Source organism: Oncorhynchus kisutch, linkage group LG6 (genome assembly GCF_002021735.2).
Source record: "Oncorhynchus kisutch isolate 150728-3 linkage group LG6, Okis_V2, whole genome shotgun sequence".
Lineage (NCBI taxonomy): Eukaryota > Metazoa > Chordata > Actinopteri > Salmoniformes > Salmonidae > Oncorhynchus > Oncorhynchus kisutch.
In genome coordinates this window covers 83,600,054-83,622,234 of record NC_034179.2, presented here as the reverse complement: position 1 = coordinate 83,622,234, position 22,181 = coordinate 83,600,054, and the positions used below count along the sequence as shown (strand labels likewise).

Below are 22,181 nucleotides of genomic sequence, written 5' to 3'. Positions count from 1 at the left end.
TAAAACGACAACACATCACTATAAAGCTTATGCAAATATGATTAGCTTGTTCAGTATTTAAAATGTGCCCTGCAGGGATTTGGGCTTGTAACCTACTACTCGTAGACTCAGAGTATGTAATTGTTCGAGCAAATGGGTCTGCTTTCGCTGCGTCCATAAGGAGCCAGCGGATGTTCAAAGAGACAACCAGTTGCTCCGCATCCTGTCAAGCCAAAAGTGCTCACGTGCATGTCACGGCGGAGCATCCTCGACCTGTTGCATTGGAAGAAGAAAGATATTACATTGTGTCAGTAATAAATTAACAACATTTTAGGGTGCTCATACAGGTATGTGTTATTTGGAAGTTGAATAACAAAATAATTGTTCATTTTGATAAGCCCTTCTAGAGGCGTCTCTGTTTGTTCGCCTCTCAATCTCTGGCATTGTGCGCTCGTGGGTTCGGCGCTCAGGAGGGGACCATGGTAGAGCTGGAGAAGGAGGTGCTCCCGCTGCCTCCACGGTACCGGTTCCGAGACCTGTTGCTGGGTGACTGGCAGGCTGATGACAGGTAGGAAATATATTCCAACTTGTTTATTCTGAAGAAACCTGTGTTGGCGCACAACAATCTAGCCTACCCATGGTACCCTGTAATTGCTCCAAGTTAAATTAATCGTAATTTGCAGTCCCTCACTAAACTAAGAAATGCATCTTTGCGTTGCCATCGCAACCAAAAAAAGAGAACGTAGGCTACTGTAATAATGTCATTTTTATTGATCTGGCTCTGTTGATGGCGCTGTGAAAGAGGATAGCCTACACCGAGCCACTGTGCAGCAGCAACAGGTTTCATAATGGAAAAGACTGAACTAAATGCACAGACTCCATGTTAATGCTTATGTGTGTGTGCATGCGTGTGTTTGGATAGGCATTACGTTTTTTCAGCATGCGTGGAAGTCAGGCATGTGAAATCCATTTTGATATTTATAATTATGAACGTATATTTGGGAAAGTGTTAATAATTAGGTAGTAATGTCAGCCTCTGGCAGCCATTAATTTAGTCATTATACCACCTATCTATTATTTATCAAGCCTTAGATTGGGCTGACTTATCATGCTCCCTTTCTTTAGCCTGGCTAGGTATGGTCAGGGCTGTTCCAAAAGCAGAACATATGGCCCTACCAAGAGTGTCTGTTAACCTGTACTTAACCATCCATTTTCAGGATAATGTATTTGTTATGGTTTCCCCATGCATATTTATTAATATGAGTATGCTTGCCACACTTGGTGTGGATATTTCATTATAGGGACTAATGCAATACTGAACCACCATTTCACAACTGGACCCCTGGTTGTTAGGTTAAATTGAGGACCAAAATAGCAGGCTCACGTTTTAATTGGGATGAGTTTTGTCCTGGAGGCATAACTGAGCGATTTATGATAGATAGGCCAGCTGCAAAGTCAAAATTCATGACGAAAAACACTAACCTGCACCAAAACAATTGCTTGTGGTCTTCCTCCTGAGTGGGTGTTTAAAATCACATCATTTAAGAAGACTATATGTACTGAACAAAAATATAAACGCACATGTAAAGTCTTGGTCCCATTTTCCATGAGCTGAAATAAAAGATCCCAGAATGTATGTACAAAAAGCTTATTTCTCTCAAATTTGGTGCACAAATTTGTTTACATGCCTCTTGGTGAGCATTTTTCCTTTCCCAAGAGAATCCATCCACCAGACAGATGTGGCATATCAAGAAGCTGATTAAACAGCATGATCATTACACAGGTGCACCTTGTGTCGGGGACAATAAAATGCCACTCTAAAATGTGCAGTTTTGTCAGACAACACAATGCCACAGATGTCTCAAGTGTTGAGGGAGTGTGCAATTGGCAGGAATGCCCAACAGAGCTGTTGCCAGATAATTGAATGTTCATATCTCGATCATCAGTGGCCGACAACATCGTTTTAGAGAATTTGGCAGTACATCCAACTGGCCTCAAAACCGCAGACCACATGTAACCACGCCAGCCCAGGACCTCCACATCCGGCTGAGGCGTATTTCTGTCTGAAATAAAGCCGCTTTGTGTGGAAAACTCATTCTGATTGGCTGGGCCTGACTCCCCAGTGGGTGGACCTGGCTCCCATGTGGGTGGGCCTATGCCCTCCCAGACCCACTCATGGCTGCGCTCCTGCCCAGTCATGTGAAATCCATAGATTAGGGTCAAATGAATGTATTTCAATTGACTGATTTCCTCCTATGAACAGTAACTCAGTAAAATCTTTGAAATTGTTGCATGTTGCGTTTATATTTTTGTTCAGTATAAAAAGGGTTGAAGAAGGCTTCCATTTGATCAACGTTATCCAATACTACAGAGGCAGTAATACTACGGTTGATTGGCCCTGGTCTCAAAAATAAACAGTCATGCTATAACATTACTGAAACAATATCTGAGATATGTCACAAATGGGGTGTTATAATCATATTTGTCTCTCAGAGCTGAAAAGGACCCTAACTTCACTTGCAATACTATTATTTCCCATGAACTCCCAAAGTTCTTATTGTTAAGTGTGAAGTACAGGCCTTGTGGTCTGTGCATGGTCATCCTCTCACCAGTAGCCTCTTGTAATGTGTAACCTCACTCAGATGGGGAGAAAGATACATCCTGGTTACAGTTCAGTGGTGAAAGCCAAGGTTGTCTTTAGCACAGTGAGGCCCTTTCCTTTCTTCGGAATGCGGTTAGAATGTGATCTACATAGATATCTGTCCATCCAACCCCTAGAAAGAGTAGAAGATCAGTCTTCTTGGTATTAACTAAAACACCGTAGCCAAATGTCTGAGGAGGAGGATGGAAAATGCATATGACAGAAACAAAGTGGACATTAAGTGGGGAACATGGGGTCCATAAACATCGGGACTGTCCCCATTGTCTGCATGGCTGAGAGCTTCCAGGAACACTGAGCAGATGTGCTTCAACTGCTGCTCCCAGAGAGAGCACATTGTTGTACTACTTCTGTATAATATATTCCCTGCTGTAGTGGAGATGGCTGGGTGCTCATCACTCCAAAGGCTTCAGCAGGCACAGTGCTGCTCAGAGCGACACAGTGGGATCTCTTCATGTTCACTCTGCACTCCTCTTTGGTGAATGTGGCAGCAGACACTCTCTCACAAACTCTCTCTCACGCACACACACACACACACACACACACACACACACACACACACACACACACACACACACACACACACACACACACACACACACACACACACACACACACACACACACACACACACACACACACACACACACACACCTCCTCTAATCACACACCCAGCAGTTGGAACTGAGTGCCACTCCTCTTCAATGGGACTGGGTTTCAATAAGAGAAAAGTGACTAAATGATGTTCGAAGCTGGTGTGGTGATGGGAATGTAAGTGTTTGTGTGTGTGTGTGGGGGGGGGGGTTGTGTCCGTGTGCGTGTGTGTGTGTGTGTGTGTGTGAGGTCATGTGAGAGAGAGTTAGTGAGAAAAAGAGTGAGCGAAAGACAGAGACAGAATGAAAGTGAGAAGGAGGGATGCAGGGCATTTTATCCTATCCTGATTCATGGTGTTGATCCCAATGGCTGTGGGAGTATTACCAGGTAAAAATGGACTCGGTGCAGGAGAGAGTGGGCTGATTAATGGTGACAGACAGCTTAATTCCCAGGCTGAATCACAGACAGTTTGTCCTGCATGTCACAATGTTTGCTCTATTAATCAATGCTTCAACACTCTCCCACTTACACACACACACACACACACACACACACACACACACACACACACACACACACACACACACACACACACACACACACACACACACACACACACACACGGAAACAAACAAACACGTACATACTCACACTAGGATCCTCACACACATGCTTACATATGCACACATACACACGTACATATCACATACTCACACACACACACAACCAGAGAATGTTCACATATCTACGTACATAGTCACACTTGTTCACACATCTTGCACGCATAAGTCATATTCTTTCACATACACACACATTGTGCTCTGGGAAAACACACATTACTGAGCCCTTTAACTCCCCCTCCACTCACTCTGTCGCCCATGGACCCTCTTCCCCCTTCACTATTTCCTCAACACATGGTTCCATGTCGTTACTTTACCCTCCTTGAACTCCCTCCTCCCCTTTCCTCCCCTTTCCATGTTTGTTTTGATTGCTGGAGTGCCTCTTGTCTTCACACACCACAAACACTCTGCTCAGACTTCCACTGAAATAGCCTCATGGCAAACATTCCTGTAAGCTCGCGAGATCAGGCGGCTTACAAGGCCTCTCGTCTGGATTCTGAATTCTGAATTTAACTACAGCAGTGGTGATATTGTATGGTTTATGCTGTGATATGCTAAAAATATTCATTTGTCAACTATCAGCGAACACTATTGTTACAGACAGTACCTTCTGTTAGCAGGTATGACACAAGTATTGTAAACGTTCATCCTGAGATGAAATGCAATGATCACCACAACAGACAAGGCTTGAAGTACAGCTGTAAACTCTTGTTATTTTCTGCCGATTATTGCCTTTCAGCCCAGAGTGAACCTTTACAATTGCTTCCCTCGTTTGTTTGACCTATCATCATCGTATAGGTCAGGTGAAGGGAGCTGGACTTGCTCCCTCATTGGTTGTTCCATGTGAGCGGTTATGGGGTTGTCTAGTGACGAGGATATTTTCCTTTCATTAGTAAAGCAGTGATGGTCTTGAATCAAGCACTTGATGGACCATTTGTACACAACCCAGAGCTTAATACTTCATCAAGTGTTTGTTTGATGGTTGTCTATACACAACAAGAATAATGTCTGTGCAGCCTTCATACTTGGTGCTCACTATGGCATGGCAATCTATTCAAGTGCCAATGTTTCGCTCCAACACCCACTTGCCAGTCTGAGGTTGGATGACACACACACACACAGACACACACAGTTTATGACACACACAGAGGGAAAGGAATCCCCCCCACAGTATGACTTGTTTGGCTGAATTGTTTAGAGTGGAATGAGACAGTCTCATCACAGCAGCCAGTCTCATTGGGGCTTGGAGCAAAGTCTGGTATTGTCATACAAATGAGAGCTTTTTGTCTTTAAGACTAAATCTATTTTTGACTGTCGCCTTCCCCCATCATCCCTCATTCAATCTCACCCACATCTCTGCTATTTTCTCTTCCAATGCTCCAGCTCCTTCTGGCTCAATTTGGCAAGGATGAAAGAACCCGGAACATGATTAGTAGCCATTGAAACTGCTAATATTCATAGTCTGCTTCTCCCTGATCACTATGAGGAAGTGATCTGTTGCTGCTCTATATCTAGATCTGAGATAGCTATTACATCTTGTAAATGAACTCATCTAATGTGATTCTCCAATAAGGAATCCAGCATTACAGAGAATTATGCAGCACAATGGTTGATACGAGGGACAGAATAGTACAAAGAGAGTGATACAGAGATACAGATGGAGTCTGTGATCAGATCTGAGGCAGGGAGAGAGGAGGTGGTGGAGGTGAGAGGGGCATTGTGGGTGTCAGAGTCCACAAAGCTCTAATGAGCTTCCTGATTGATGTGAAGTTTTTTGGGTAACCCTCCAACACACCCAGTAGGTAAACATTAGCATCAAAGGAAACACACAACAAAACAGTTTTAATGTGCATTCATTTGGTTGAGGTTTTTAATTGGCAGGCAGAATCATCCACAATGTTTAGCCCTGAAGCTGAGGCACGGTGGGCAGATAATGGCGGCATCTCAGCCTTGACAAATTAAACAGTGCCGGTGACCCTGACTTTTATTGACAAAAATAAACTGGGGCTGCCTCCATACTCTGTATCATAATAATACTGTATAATGTTGGGGCTGCCTCCATACTCTGTATCATAATAATACTGTATAATGTTGGGGCTGCCTCCATACTCTGTACCATAATAATACTGTATAATGTTGGGGCTGCCTCCATTCTCTGTATCATAATAATACTGTATAATGTTGGGGCTGCCTCCATACTCTATACCATAATAATACTGTATAATGCTGGGGCTGCCTCCATACTCTGTACCATAATAATACTGTATAATGCTGGGGCTGCCTCCATACTCTGTACCATAATAATACTGTATAATGTTGGGGCTGCCTCCATACTCTGTATCATAATAATACTGTATAATGTTGGGGCTGCCTCCATTCTCTGTATCATAATAATACTGTATAATGTTGGGGCTGCCTCCATACTCTGTACCATAATAATACTGTATAATGTTGGGGCTGCCTCCATACTCTGTACCATAATAATACTGTATAATGTTGGGGCTGCCTCCATACTCTGAATCATAATAATACTGTATAATGCTGGGGCTGCCTCCATACTCTGTACCATAATAATACTGTATAATGCTGGGGCTGCCTCCATACTCTGAATCATAATAATACTGTATAATGCTGGGGCTGCCTCCATACTCTGTACCATAATAATACTGTATAATGTTGGGGCTGCCTCCATACTCTGTACCATAATAATACTGTATAATGTTGGGGCTGCCTCCATACTCTGTATCATAATAATACTGTATAATGCTGGGGTTGCCTACATACTCTGTACCATAATAATACTATATAATGCTGGGGTTGCCTCCATACTCTGTATCATAATTAAGCAATAAGGCAGGAGCGTGTGTGATATATGGCTAAAATATAATTGCTAAGGGCAGTTATTTTGCACACGCAAACCGGAGTATATCATATACCCCCAAGGTGCCTTATTGCTATTATAAACTGGTTACTAATGGAATTAGAACAGTAAAAATACATGTTTTGTCATATCCATGCTATGAGGACTGATAGACCACAGCTTTAAGGTAATCAGCATTCAGGGCTCGAACCACCTGGTTTATAATATTTTATAATGCTGCATCTGCCTCCCTACTGTGCACAATATTGCTATCTCCCCTCTCGTGGTCTAAGTAAGAATGCTATGTATCGGAACATTGTGTACCTCACCTGTGGTCACAGTGTAATGTATAAAACCTCCCTTTGTGCAGTGTTCCTCTCCTAGCCTTAAGAGTGCTAAGTATGATAATTGACTGCTCAGAGATACAGTAGGGATCATTTGATAAAAACTTGTTGAATCCACAGTGTGATAGACCCTACGGCATGTCCTTTTTACATTTTTATTTAACCTTTGTTTTGACTGGGAAGATTGAGACCTAGATCTCTTTTCCAAATGTGCCCTGTATAATACAATAATAAATACAAAATATATATACACTGTATATACAAAAGGATGTGGACACCCCTTTAAATTAGTGGATTCGGCTATTTCAGCCACATGTATTAAATCGAGCACACAACCATGCAATGTCCATAGACAAACAATGGCAGTAGAATGGCCTTATTGACGAGCTCAGTGACTTTCTACGTGGCACAGTCATAGGATGCCACCTTTCCAACATGTCAGTTCATAAAATGTCTGCCCTACTAGAGCTGTCCCGGTCAACTGTAAGTGCTGTTATTGTGAAGTGGAAATGTCTAGGAGCAACAATGGTTCAGACGCGAAGTCGTAGGCGGTACAAGCTCACAGAACAGATTGTCTGTCCTCGGTTGCAACACTCACTACCGAGTTCCAAACAGCCCCTGGAAGCAGCGTTAACACAATAACTTTTCATTGGGAGCTTCAGGAAATGGGCTGGAGGTGGTATAAAGCTCTCCGCCATTGGAGCATTGGAAACGTGTTCTCTGGAGTGATGAATCACACTGTCCGACAGACGAATCTGGGTTTTGCGGATGCCAGGAGAACACTACCTGCCCCAATGCATAGTGTGAAGTTCAACTGTAAAGTTTGGTGGATGCAAAATAATGGGCTCGTGCTGTTTATTATGGTTTGGGCTAAGCTCCTTAGTTTCAGTGAAGGGAAATCTTAAGCATACAATGACATTTTATATGATTCTGTGCTACCAACTTTGTGGCAACAGTTTGGAAAAGGCCCTTTCCTGTTTCAGCATGACAATGCCCCTGTGCACAAAGCGAGGTCCACACAGAAATAGTTTGTCGAGATCGGTGTAGAAGAACTTGACTGGCCTGCACAGAGCCCTGACCTCAACCCCATCAAACACCTTTGGGATGAATTGGAACACCGACTGAAAGCCAGGCCTAATTGCCCAACATCAGTGGCCAACCTCACTAATGCTTTGGTGGCTAAATGGAAGCTAGTCCCCGCAGCACAGCATCACTTCTTGTTTTTTTTATGAGAAATGTTACAGTGATGAAAATTCCAAATTGTCTGTATAAACAAAAAAACATACAGTTCTGACAGACATACAGTATGTATCCCACCAGACATGCCACCAGTGGTCTCTTCACAGTCCCCAAGTCCAAAACAAATTTAAGGCAACGCATAGTATTGTATTGAGCTATGGTTACATGAAACTCCCTTCCGTCTCAAATTACGAAAGCAAACAACAAAATCAGCTTTAAAAAACGAATAAAACAACAACTCACAGCCTCTCCCCTATCTGACCTAAATAACATGTACAGTGCATTTGGAAAGTATTCAGACCCCTTGACGTTTTCCACATTTTGTTACGTTGCAGCCTTATTCTAAAATGGATTACATTTTAAAACATCCTCATCAATCTACACACAATACCCCATAATGACAAAGTGAAAACAGGCTTTTAGAATTTGTTGCTAATTTATTACAAATACATAAGTATTCAGACCCTCTGCTATGAGCCTCGAAATTGAGCTCAGGGGCATTCTTTTTTTCATTGGAGTCCTCCTATGGTACATTTTATTGATTGGATATGATTTGGAAAAGCACACATCTGTCTATATAAGGTCCAAAAGTTGACAGTGCATGTCACAGCAAAAACAAATCCATGAGGTCAAAGGAATTGTTCGTAGAGCTCAGAGACAGGATGCAGCATGGAAGGTCCCCAAGAACACAGTGGCCTCCATCCTTCTTAAATGGAAGAAGTTTGGAACCACCAAGAACCCGATGGCCACTCTGAGACAGCTCCAGAATTCCTCTGTGGAGATGGGAGAACCTTCCAGAAGGACAACCATCTCTGCAGCACTCCACCAAACAGGCCAAGACGGAAACCACTCCTCAGTAAAAGGCACATGACAGTTGGAGTTTGCCAAAAGGTACCTAAAGGACTCTCAGAACATGAGAAACAAGATTCTCTGGTCTGGTGAAACCAAGATTGAACTCTTTGGCCTGAATGCCAAGCTTCATGTCTGAAGGAAACCTGGCAGCATGGTGGTGATTAGCATCATGCTGTGCGGATGTTTTTCAGCGGCAGGGACTGAGAGACTAGTCAGGATCAAGGGAAGGAAGAATGGAGCAAAGTACAGAGAGATCCTTGATGAAAACCTGCTAGAGAGCGCTCAGGATCTCATACTGGGGGCGAAGGTTCACCTTTCAACAGGACAACCACCCTAAGCACACAGCCAAGACAACGCAGAATTGGCTTCGGGACAAGTCTCTGAATGTCCTTGAGTGGCCCAGCCAGAGCCTGGACTTGAACCCATCTATGCATGTGTGTGTGAGCTTATGTTGTCTGTCTTGTGTGTTGGAGTGTCAGTGTAGTATGTGTGAGTGTGTGGATAGAATATAGTGAGTGTGCATAGAGCCAGTGCAAGAGAGTCAGTGTAGTATGTGTGAGTGTGTGGATAGAGTATAGTGAGTGTGTGGATAGAGTATCGTGAGTGTGTGGATAGAGTATAGTTAGTGTGTGGATAGAGTATAGCGAGTGTGTGGATAGAGTATAGAGAGTGTGTGGATAGAGTATAGTGAGTGTGTGGATAGAGTATAGCGAGTGTGTGGATAGAGTATAGCGAGTGTGTGGATAGAGTATAGGGAGTGTGTGGATAGAGTATAGCGAGTGTGTGGATAGAGTATAGCGAGTGTGTGGATAGAGTATAGCGAGTGTGTGGATAGAGTATAGCGAGTGTGTGGATAGAGTATAGCGAGTGTGTGGATAGAGTATAGCGAGTGTGTGGATAGAGTATAGCGAGTGTGTGGATAGAGTATAGTGAGTGTGTGGATAGAGTATAGCGAGTGTGTGGATAGAGTATAGTGAGTGGGCGGATAGAGTATAGTGAGTGTGTGGATAGAGTATAGTGAGTGTGTGGATAGAGTATAGTGAGTGTGTGGATAGAGTATAGTAAGTGTGTGGATAGAGTATAGCGAGTGTGTGGATAGAGTATAGTGAGTGTGTGGATAGAGTATAGTGAGTGGGCGGATAGAGTATAGTGAGTGTGTGGATAGAGTATAGTGAGTGTGTGGATAGAGTATAGTGAGTGTGTGGATAGAGTATAGTGAGTGTGTGGATATAGTATAGTGAGTGTGTGGATAGAGTATAGTGAGTGGGCGGATAGAGTATAGTGAGTGTGTGGATAGAGTATAGTGAGTGTGTGGATAGAGTATAGTGAGTGTGTGGATAGAGTATAGTGAGTGTGTGGATAGAGTATAGTGAGTGTGTGGATAGAGTATAGTGAGTGTGTGGATATAGTATAGTGAGTGTGTGGATAGAGTATAGTGAGTGTGTGGATATAGTATAGTGAGTGTGTGGATAGAGTATAGTGAGTGTGTGGATATAGTATAGTGAGTGTGTGGATAGAGTATAGTGAGTGTGTGGATAGAGTATAGTGAGTGTGTGGATAGAGTATAGTGAGTGTGTGGATAGAGTATAGTGAGTGTGTGGATAGAGTATAGTGAGTGTGTGGATAGAGTATAGTGAGTGTGTGGATAGAGTATAGTGAGTGTGTGGATAGAGTATAGTGAGTGTGTGGATAGAGTATAGTGAGTGTGTGGATAGAGTATAGTGAGTGTGTGGATAGAGTATAGTGAGTGTGTGGATAGAGTATAGTGAGTGTGTGGATAGAGTATAGTGAGTGTGTGGATAGAGTATAGTGAGTGTGTGGATAGAGTATAGTGAGTGTGTGGATAGAGTATAGTGAGTGTGTGGATAGAGTATAGTGAGTGTGTGGATAGAGTATAGTGAGTGTGTGGATAGAGTATAGTGAGTGTGTGGATAGAGTATAGTGAGTGTGTGGATAGAGTATAGTGAGTGTGTGGATAGAGTATAGTGAGTGTGTGGATAGAGTATAGTGAGTGTGTGGATATAGTATAGTGAGTGTGTGGATAGAGTATAGTGAGTGTGTGGATAGAGTATAGTGAGTGTGTGGATAGCGTATAGTGAGTGTGTGGATTGTGGATAGAGTATAGTGAGTGTGTGGATAGAGTATAGTGAGTGTGTGGATAGAGTATAGTGAGTGTGTGGATAGAGTATAGTGAGTGTGTGGATAGAGTATAGTGAGTGTGTGGATAGAGTATAGTGAGTGTGTGGATAGAGTATAGTGAGTGTGTGGATAGAGTATAGTGAGTGTGTGGATAGAGTATAGTGAGTGTGTGGATAGAGTATAGTGAGTGTGTGGATAGAGTATAGTGAGTGTGTGGATAGAGTATAGTGAGTGTGTGGATAGAGTATAGTGAGTGTGTGGATAGAGTATAGTGAGTGTGTGGATAGAGTATAGTGAGTGTGTGGATAGAGTATAGTGAGTGTGTGGATAGAGTATAGTGAGTGTGTGGATAGAGTATAGTGAGTGTGTGGATAGAGTATAGTGAGTGTGTGGATAGAGTATAGTGAGTGTGTGGATAGAGTATAGTGAGTGTGTGGATAGAGTATAGTGAGTGTGTGGATAGAGTATAGTGAGTGTGTGGATAGAGTATAGTGAGTGTGTGGATAGAGTATAGTGAGTGTGTGGATAGAGTATAGTGAGTGTGTGGATAGAGTATAGTGAGTGTGTGGATAGAGTATAGTGAGTGTGTGGATAGAGTATAGTGAGTGTGTGGATAGAGTATAGCGAGTGTGTGGATAGAGTATAGCGAGTGTGTGGATAGAGTATAGTGAGTGTGTGGATAGAGTATAGTGAGTGTGTGGATAGAGTATAGTGAGTGTGCAAAAAAATAGATAATAAAAAAAAAAAGATAATAAAGGGGGTCAATGTAAATAGTCTGGTGGCCATTTGATTAAGTGTTCAGCAGTCTTATGGCTTAGGGGTAGAAGCTGTTCAGGATCCTTTTTGTCCCAGACTTGGGCGCTCCGATACCGCTCGTTGTGGGGTAGCAGAGAGAACAGTCCATTTTTTATTTTATTTTACCTTTATTTTTATAACTATGACTTGGGTGGCTGGAGTCTTTGACCATTTTTAGGGCCTTCCTCTGACACCGCCTGGTATAGAGGTCCTGGCTGGCAGTGTGTTCGGCCCCAGTGATGTACTGGGCTGTACGCCCTACCCTCTGTAGCGCCTTGCCGCCGAATGCTGAGCAGTTGCCATACCAAGTGGTGATGCAGCCATTTAAGATGCTCTCAATGGTTTAGCTGTATAACTTTTTGAGGATCTGAGGGCCCATGCCCATTGTACCCCTGTACACTGACTCTGTGTGTATAGTCAAGTTATTGTTACTCATTGTGTATTTATTTCTCGTGTTATTATTATTATTGTTATTTTCTCTCTGCATCATTGGGAAGGGCCCGTAAGTAAGTGATTTGAAGGGAACGTAAAGTTGTGAGAACATTTGTTGTTAGCTGGGTAGAGCTTGGCTAGAAATCGGTTTGAGTAAAAGGGTATTGAGCACACTTACTTACTGTCATTGGGGCCTGCACAGTGCACAGCCCTGGTAAATGATGACTTTCATTTTGTGTACAGAGGGAAAGGGCGAGCATCGGAGGCTCAAGCAAGGATAAACAATCACATCAGTCACAGTGCAGAAGGCAACTAGTGTTTTCCGTCATATCATACTAACTGTATACAGCCACATGATCTGCCTCACCCCAGGCCTGTGGTTGGCCTGAGGCAGCTGTAGGGAGGATAGACCAATGGGATAGACCAGAGAGCCTTGAGCAGATCCTGAGTGGTTATCTTATTCTCAGGCAGTGAGAGGCACGGCCTCTGAGGGAGCGGACGGATTAAATCCACAGTTTTGTTTAACCAATGTTTATTTCCTGCCCAACCACTATGCATTAATGAGCCTGGTATGAGTATTCCCCAACTGCTGCTTTCTAGTAAGACAAGCACTGTCAGATCGGCCAGCCAAAATTGTGATTTTCTGGATTTTTGTTTTAGATCCTGTCTCTCACAGTTGAAGTGTACCTATGATAAAAATTACAGACCACTACATGCTTTGTAAGTAGGAAAACCTGCAAAATCGGCAGTGTATCAAACATTCCCCACTGTATATATATATATATATATTTTTTTTTTTACATTTATTTTACACATACAGTGACTCTTTGCTGACCTCTTTACACCACACATGATTTTATCCACAAACTGGTTATGAATATGTTGTGTAAGATAAGACCTACATAATGCTATCTAGTAAAACTATTGTAAATTCCCAAAAGCCAGGCTTTGAATAAGACAAAGGAGACTGGAATGCAGGATGGATGAAAGAAGACCATAGGAAAGGATCAATACCTCTGATGTTATCTATCTGCCTCACAATGGTCTTGATCAATAAATAAATAACCTCTCTAGAAATAAGAACTAACCAAGAAATAACCTCTCTAGAAATAAGAACTAACCAAGTATTAACCAATCTACTCTACTAAAAATGCAATACATGGGGTATGGTTGCATAAGTGTATTTTGTAAAATGCAATTATCCACGAGAGTGTGGAGGGATCGCAAACATATCTTATCGCTTCTCTTTGTGTGTGTGTGTGTGTGTGTGTGTGTGTGTGTGTGTGTTTCTGTGTGTGTGTGTGTGTGTGTGTGTGTGTGTGTGTGTGTGTGTGTGTGTGTGTGTGTGTGTGTGTGTGTGTGTGTGTGTGTGTGTGTGTGTGTGTGTGTGTGTGTGCGTGTGTGCGTGTGTGTGTGTGCTCGTGTGGAGGGATCACAAACACACGTCCATCTGATTGCTTCTCTCCCGGTACCAAATCATATTAGTGTAACACGCTGCAGGAATTGTATCGTGCTCCAAGCAGCCCATGAGACACTGAGGAGAGGACACAGAGATGAATCGGCTCATATTTCACCCATCGGAGTACAATACATCATGTAGAATGAGGAGATTGGTAGATGAAATGCCACAGATGGTCGGATTGTCATTGTCTTTCTGAGTAGCTGGAATAAGAAAACTTCTACAGTATTTAGTTGAGTAGCAGTGGTTTATCTGTTGTAATTGGTAGTGGTAGGGGGAAATAAGGGTCTTTACTGAATAGAGGTCTTAGCTACAATAGGAATCGATCGTCCCAAGAACATCCTACTTCACTTACTGTAGTTCAAACCCAAAGTGTCCTATCGTAGCTGACACCCAATTCTTTCTGCAGACATATTGGAATCCCGTTCTATCACTCGAAGCCTTTTAACCCCCCATTCAAGTAGGACAGGAGAGACGAGACCGTGTGTGAGTAAACACAGGTTCCTGGAGTGAGAGAAGAGAGTGATAGAGACAGGGATGGAGGATGATTCACTGAGATGGGGGGGTGAAGGGAAGGTAGCATGGAGGACAGCTGCACTGATGATGTATGGCGTGGTTTAATCAGTAAAGATCTAACATTAGAGCTTGGCTGGAAATGGTAGTGAAAGGCTGTTGAGCACACATGCTTACTGTCATTGTGGCCTGCACAATGCACAGACCTGGGAAATGATGACTTTCATTTTGTGTGCAGTGTGTGAAGGGATTGCAGGGGCAGGGGAAAGGTGAGCATCGGAGGCTCAAGCAAGGATTTACCTTCATATCAGCCACAGTTCAGAAGATGACTGGTGTTATTTTCCCCCATAGCATACTAGCTGTATACATCCACATCCTAGAGAGAGAGAGCCGAAGAGAGAGAGAGAGAGAGAGAGAGAGAGAGATCAGAAGCGAGAGAGAGAGCAGAAGAGAGAGAGAGAGAGCAGAAGAGAGAGAGAGAGAGCAGAAGAGAGAGAGAGAGAGAGAGAGAGAGCAGAAGAGAGAGAGAGAGAGCAGAAGAGAGAGAGAGCAGAAGAGAGAGAGAGAGAGAGAGAGAGAGAGAGAGAGAGAGAGAGAGAGAGAGAGAGGGGGCGGAAGAGAGAGGGAGAGAGCAGAAGAGAGAGAGAGAGAGCAGAAGAGAGAGACAGAGAGCAGAAGAGAGTGAGAGAGAGAGCAGAAGAGAGAGAGAGAGAGAGAGAGAGAGAGAGAGAAAGAGAGAGAGAGAGCAGAAGAGAGAGGGAATCTTGAGGTGTTATAGCCAGAGCCTTGAGACTCTGATAAAACCTTTAGTATGGGGATGTGAGGAATCTGTGTCTACAGTGGTGTGTTGATATAACCATGTCTGTGTTCAGCTGGTGAATGTGTTGATAAAAACAATGAATGATGTTCTGTCTCTTCACAGTGGATACATACTATACATTCTCAGTTCTGTATGAAAATAGTATAAAGAAAAAAAACATGTTCTCAGCTTATAGCCTGTTGAGGAAGGGGAACAGGTTTTTCCTTTCGCAAAGAAACCCTCCTTTTCCTCTTCTTCAATACCCAGTGTGTATCTGGGTCAGGGTCGCATTGCCCCTGCCTGGCTTTCCTTCAATGCTGGAAGCAGAGTGGAGCACACCTAACACTGTGAGACTAGGCTGCCATAGTGGTGTGCAATTTCCCTGCCTCCTGTCGCCCCATTGAATTCCTCTCTCCTTATTTGTAGGCTGTGTGATTGGCGTTGTTGCCGCACTCTTTGTCTGCCTGTTCCTGTGTCTCCAAGTCATCTCTGACTGCTCTTCAACTTACCCACTCTGATTTAAACAGTCACTCATTAATCCTTTATCTATCACCTTTATTCTTCTAAATACATGCATTGTGGGTCTTGGGACACACCAGGCGTATCTCCGCTCACAGAATGTTTATTGGGAGTAAGGTGACAAATGAAATCTCTCAATCGCTCAATTAAAGAATTCAAATGCACGTCATTGTCAATGCACACTATCAGTGTGATTTGTGAGAGCTTTTTAAAGGCCTTATCTTTTGAGAGAGAGTCCTCTTTTTTTCATTTTCTCTTTTCCATGTACTTTTGAACCGGCATACTTACTATCAAAAGAAGGCCCTTGAACATTTCAAAAGGAGTTATGCAAAGCAAGGAAGGACACAAAGATAGTCAAATGGATGTTAAATTGTTCTACCTTTTGTATTTCTACCTTTTTACCTCTTTCTACCATTGTATTGTGCGCGATGTCTAATATTAAAGAAGTCTTGAGGTGTTGCTCGCCTGTGGTAGAGTATCTTATGATAAGCTGTATACCACACTATCTACCAAGAGAGTTCTCATCCATATTATTCGGAGCCGTCTATTTACCACCACAGACTGATGCTGGCACTAAGACCACACTCAACCAACTCTATAAGGCCATAAGCAAACAAGAAAATGCTCCTCCAGAATCGGCGCTCCTAGTGGCCGGGGACTTTAATGCAGGCAAACTTAAATCAGTTTACCCAAATTTCTAACAGCATGTTAAATGTGCATCCAGAGGGAAAAAACTCTAGACCACCTTTACTCCACACACAGAGACACATATACAGCTCTCCCCCGCCCTCCATTTGGCAAATCTGACCATAATTCTATCCTCTGGATTCCTGCTTACAAGCAAAGGCTAAAGCAGGAAGTACCAGTGATTAGCTCAATACGGAAGTGGTCAGATGACACGGATGCTACGCTACAGGACTGTTTTGCTAGCATTTTTTGGAATATGTTCCCGGGATTCATGCAATGGCATTGAGGAGTATACCACCTCAGTTATCGCCGTTGTCAATAAGCTCATCGACAACGTCATCCCCACAGTGACCATACCTACATATTCCATCCAGAACCCATGGATTACAGGCAACATCCGCATCGAGCTAAAGGCTAGAGCTGCCACTTTCAAGGAGCGGGAAATCCGGATGCTTATAATAAATCCCGCTATGCCCTCAGACGAACCATCAAACAAGCAAAGCGTCAATACAGGATTAAGATTGAATCCTACTACACATGCTCTGACACTCGTCGGATGTGGCAGGGCTTGAAAACTATTACGGACTACAAAGGGAAACAGAGACACAAGCTGCCCAGTGACGCGAGCCTACCAGACGAGCTAAAAGCATTTTATGCTCGCTTCGAGGCAAGCAACACTGAAGCATGCATGAGAGCACCAGCTGTTCTGGATGACTGTGTGATTATGCTCTCGGTAGCCGATGTGAGCAAGACCTTTAAACACGTCAACATTCACAAAGCCGCGGGGCTAGACGGATTACCAGGAGGCAAGTGTCTTCACTGACATTTTCAACCTCTCCCTGACCGAATCTGCAATACCTACATGTTTCAAGCAGACCACCATAGTCTCTGTGCCCAAGGAATCAAAGGGAATCTGCCTAAATGATTACCGCCCCTCACATCGGTAGCCATGAAGTGCTTTTAAAGGCTGGTCATGGCTCACATCAACTCCCGGATACCCTAGACCCACTCCAACTTGCATACTGCCCCAACAGATCCACAGATGACACAATCTCAATCGCACTCAACACTGCCCTTTCCCACCTGGACAAAAGAAACACCTATGTGATAATGCTGTTCATTGACTACAGCTCAGCGTTCAACACCATAGTGCCCACGAAGCTCATCACTAAGCTAAGGACCCTGGGACTTAACACCTCCCTCTGCAACTGGATCCTGGACTTCCTGACAGGCTGCACCCGGGTGGTAAGGGTAGGCAACAACATGTCTGCCACGCTGATCCTCCACACTGGGGCCCCTCAGGGGTGTGTACTTAGTCCCCTCCTGTACTCCCTGTTCACCCACGACTGCGTGGCCAAACACAACTCCAACACCATCATTAAGTTTGCTGACTACACAACAGTGATCACCGACAACAATGAGACAGCCTATAGGGGGGAGGTCAGAGTACTGGCAGTGTGGTGCCAGGACAACAACCTCTCCCTCAATGTAAGCAAGACAAAGGAGCTGATCGTTGACTACAGGAAAAGGTGAGCCAAACAGGCCCCCATTCACATCGACGGGGCTGTAGTGGAGCGGGTCGAGAGTTTCAAGTTCCTTGGCATCCACATCACCAACAAACTAACATGGTCCAAACACACCAAAACAGTCGGGAAGAGGGCACGACAAAACCTTTTCCCCCTAAGGAGACTGAAAAGATTAGGCATGGGTCCCTAGATCCTCAAAATGTTCTACAGCTGTACCCACAAGAGCATCCTGACCGGTTGCATCCCGGCCTGGTATGTCAACGGCTCGGCATCTGACCGTAAGGTGCTACAGTGGGTAGTGCGAACGGCCCAGTATATACAGTGCCTTGCGAAAGTATTCGGCCCCCTTGAACTTTGCGACCTTTTGCCACATTTCAGGCTTCATTGTCCCGTATCCAAGATGGCGTAGCAGTAAGCAGTAAGTCGTCCTGTCGTGTCCCTTGTATATATCGTTTCTTTTTCGTTTTTTACATATTTTTCTTCGCATATCTCTTTAAAAACATTTTGCTAAACCTAAGCTTCCAAATACTCTCCTGCAACCCGCCTCACCCAATGTACCTATTTTTCCTAAAGTATTTATATTTACTTCGGAACCGGAACCCCTCAACTGAAGCTAATCAGCTAACCACCAGCTATGCTAGCGGTCTTCAGCTAACCGGTCATCAGCTAACCTTTAGCTCGGAAAGCTCTCGCCAGTTCGAACAACGCAACTCTAACCAGAGCATAACGGACCTATTTATTTTTCATCCCCGGATTCATCCCCGGATTCCCACCGCAAACGGAACATTTTTCAGCTGGATCTTCACAACTAGCTATCTAGCTAAACCGCAACCCCGGATGATTACTCCTGGCTAGCGTTTCCACCCACTTAGCTTGAAGCTAGCCCGGCCAGAGCACCTGTGCTACCTCCGTAGCATACTCCTGGGCTACAATACCCGGGCCCACGACCGGTCTATCGATGTCACCGCATGAAGAGGAATAAACAGACTCACCCCATCGCGACGTCCCCCAAAGGCTAACTCTCTAGCCCTCGCTATCTCCCTGCTTGCTAATTCGGCCTGCTAACTGCTAGCTTGTCTAGCTCCGGTCCGCTAACTGCTACCTTGTTTAGCCAGGGCCTACGAACTGTTAGCTTGTCCAGCTAGTCCCTGCATCAGCTATCCAGCTTCCCTGCCCCATCCACCGCTGCCCCCTGGACACTGATCTCTTGGCTACATAGCTGATGCACGCTGGACTGTCCATTAATCACGGTACTCCATTCTGCTTGTTTGTTTTATCTGTTGGCCCCGTTGCCTAGTCAACGCCATTTTACCTGCTGTTGTTGTGCTAGCTGATTAGCTGTTGTTGTCTCACCTACTGTTTTAGCTAGCTTTCCCAATTCAACACCTGTGTTTACTGTATGCCTCGCTGTATGTCTCTCTCAAATGTCAATATGCCTTGTATACTGTTGTTCAGGTTAGTTATCATTGTTTTAGTTCACAATGGAGCCCCTAGTTCCACTCTTCATACCCCTGATAACTCCTTTGTCCCACCTCCCACACATGCGGTGACCTCACCCATTACAACCAGCATGTCCAGAGATACAACCTCTCTCATCATCACCCAGTGCCTGGGCTTACCTCCGCTGTACCCGCACCCCACCATACCCCTGTCTGCGCATTATGCCCTGAATATATTCTACCATGCCCAGAAACCTGCTCCTCTTATTCTCTGTCCCCAATGCTCTAGGTGACCAGTTTTGATAGCCTTTAGCCGCACCCTCATACTACTCCTTCTCTGTTCCGCGGGTGATGTGGAGGTAAACCCAGGCCCTGCATGTCCCCAGGCACCCTCATTTGTTGACTTCTGTGATCGAAAAAGCCTTGGTTTCATGCATGTCAACATCAGAAGCCTCCTCCCTAAGTTTGTTTTACTCACTGCTTTAGCACACTCTGCTAACCCTGATGTCCTTGCTGTGTCTGAATCCTGGCTCAGGAAGGCCACCAAAAATTCAGAGATTTCCATACCCAACTATAACATCTTCCGTCAAGATAGAACTGCCAAAGGGGGAGGAGTTGCAGTCTACTGCAGAGATAGCCTGCAAAGTAATGTCATACTTTCCAGGTCCATACCCAAACAGTTCGAACTACTAATTTTGAAAATTACTCTCTCCAGAAATAAGTCTCTCACTGTTGCCGCCTGCTACCGACCCCCCTCAGCTCCCAGCTGTGCCCTGGACACCATTTGTGAATTGATCGCCCCCCATCTAGCTTCAGAGTTTGTTCTGTTAGGTGACCTAAACTGGGATATGCTTAACACCCCGGCAGTCCTACAATCTAAGCTAGATGCCCTCAATCTCACACAAATCATCAAGGAACCCACCAGGTACAACCCTAACTCTGTAAACAAGGGCACCCTCATAGACGTCATCCTGACCAACTGGCCCTCCAAATACACCTCCGCTGTCTTCATCCAGGATCTCAGCGATCACTGCCTCATTGCCTGTATCCGCTACGGAGCCGCAGTCAAACGACCACCCCTCATCACTGTCAAACGCTCCCTAAAACACTTCTGTGAGCAGGCCTTTCTAATCGACCTGGCCCGGGTATCCTGGAAGGACATTGACCTCATCCCGTCAGTTGAGGATGCCTGGTCATTCTTTAAAAGTAACTTCCTCACCATTTTAGATAAGCATGCTCCGTTCAAAAAATGCAGAACTAAGAACAGATACAGCCCTTGGTTCACTCCAGACCTGACTGCCCTCGACCAGCACAAAACCATCCTGTGGCGGACTGCAATAGCATCGAACAGTCCCCGTGATATGCAACTGTTCAGGGAAGTCAGGAACCAATACACGCAGTCAGTCAGGAAAGCTAAGGCCAGTTTCTTCAGGCAGAAGTTTGCATCCTGTAGCTCCAACTCCAAAAAGTTCTGGGACACTGTGAAGTCCATGGAGAACAAGAGCACCTCCTCCCAGCTGCCCACTGCACTGAGGCTAGGTAACACGGTCACCACCGATAAATCCATGATTATAGAAAACTTCAATAAGCATTTCTCAACGGCTGGCCATGCCTTCCGCCTGGCTACTCCAACCTCGGCCAACAGCTCCGCCCCCCCCCCGCAGCTCCTCGCCCAAGCCTCTCCAGGTTCTCCTTTACCCAAATCCAGATAGCAGATGTCCTGAAAGAGCTGCAAAACCTGGACCCGTACAAATCAGCTGGGCTTGACAATCTGGACCCTCTATTTCTGAAACTATCCGCCGCCATTGTCGCAACCCCTATTACCAGCCTGTTCAACCTCTCTTTCATATCGTCTGAGATCCCCAAGGATTGGAAAGCTGCCGCAGTCATCCCCCTCTTCAAAGGGGTAGACACCCTGGACCCAAACTGTAACAGACCTATATCCATCCTACCCTGCCTATCTAAGGTCTTCGAAAGCCAAGTCAACAAACAGGTCACTGACCATCTCGAATCCCACCGTACCTTCTCCGCTGTGCAATCTGGTTTCCGAGCCGGTCACGGGTGCACCTCAGCCACACTCAAGGTACTCAACGATATCATAACCGCCATCGATAAAAGACAGTACTGTGCAGCCGTCTTCATCGACCTTGCCAAGGCTTTCGACTCTGTCAATCACCATATTCTTATCGGCAGACTCAGTAGCCTCGGTTTTTCGGATGACTGCCTTGCCTGGTTCACCAATTACTTTGCAGACAGAGTTCAGTGTGTCAAATCGGAGGGCATGCTGTCCGGTCCTCTGGCAGTCTCTATGGGGGTGCCACAGGGTTCAATTCTCGGGCCGACTCTTTTCTCTGTATATATCAATGATGTTGCTCTTGCTGTGGGCGATTCCCTGATCCACCTCTACGCAGACGACACCATTCTATATACTTTCGGCCCGTCATTGGACACTGTTCTATCTAACCTCCAAACGAGCTTCAATGCCATACAACACTCCTTCCGTGGCCTCCAACTGCTCTTAAACGCTAGTAAAACCAAATGCATGCTTTTCAACCGATCGCTGCCTGCACCCGCATGCCCGACTAGCATCACCACCCTGGATGGTTCCGACCTTGAATATGTGGACATCTATAAGTACCTAGGTGTCTGGCTAGACTGCAAACTCTCCTTCCAGACTCATATCAAACATCTCCATTCGAAAATCAAATCAAGAGTCGGCTTTCTAT

The 22,181-nt window shown here is 44.7% G+C and overlaps 1 protein-coding gene across 1 annotated transcript in view; it reads left to right on the top strand.

Annotated features, from left to right (window-relative positions):
- Positions 1-201: 201 nt before the first annotated feature.
- LOC109880750 (potassium channel subfamily T member 2) overlaps positions 202-22,181 on the top strand; it is a 94,476-nt gene continuing 72,496 nt past the window's right edge. Inside the window, exons 1-2 of the mRNA XM_031828004.1 lie at positions 202-326; positions 450-547. Of these exons, the coding sequence (XP_031683864.1) occupies positions 459-547 (89 nt within the window). The 5' untranslated portion in view covers positions 202-326; positions 450-458. The remainder of the gene's footprint in view (positions 327-449; positions 548-22,181) is intronic.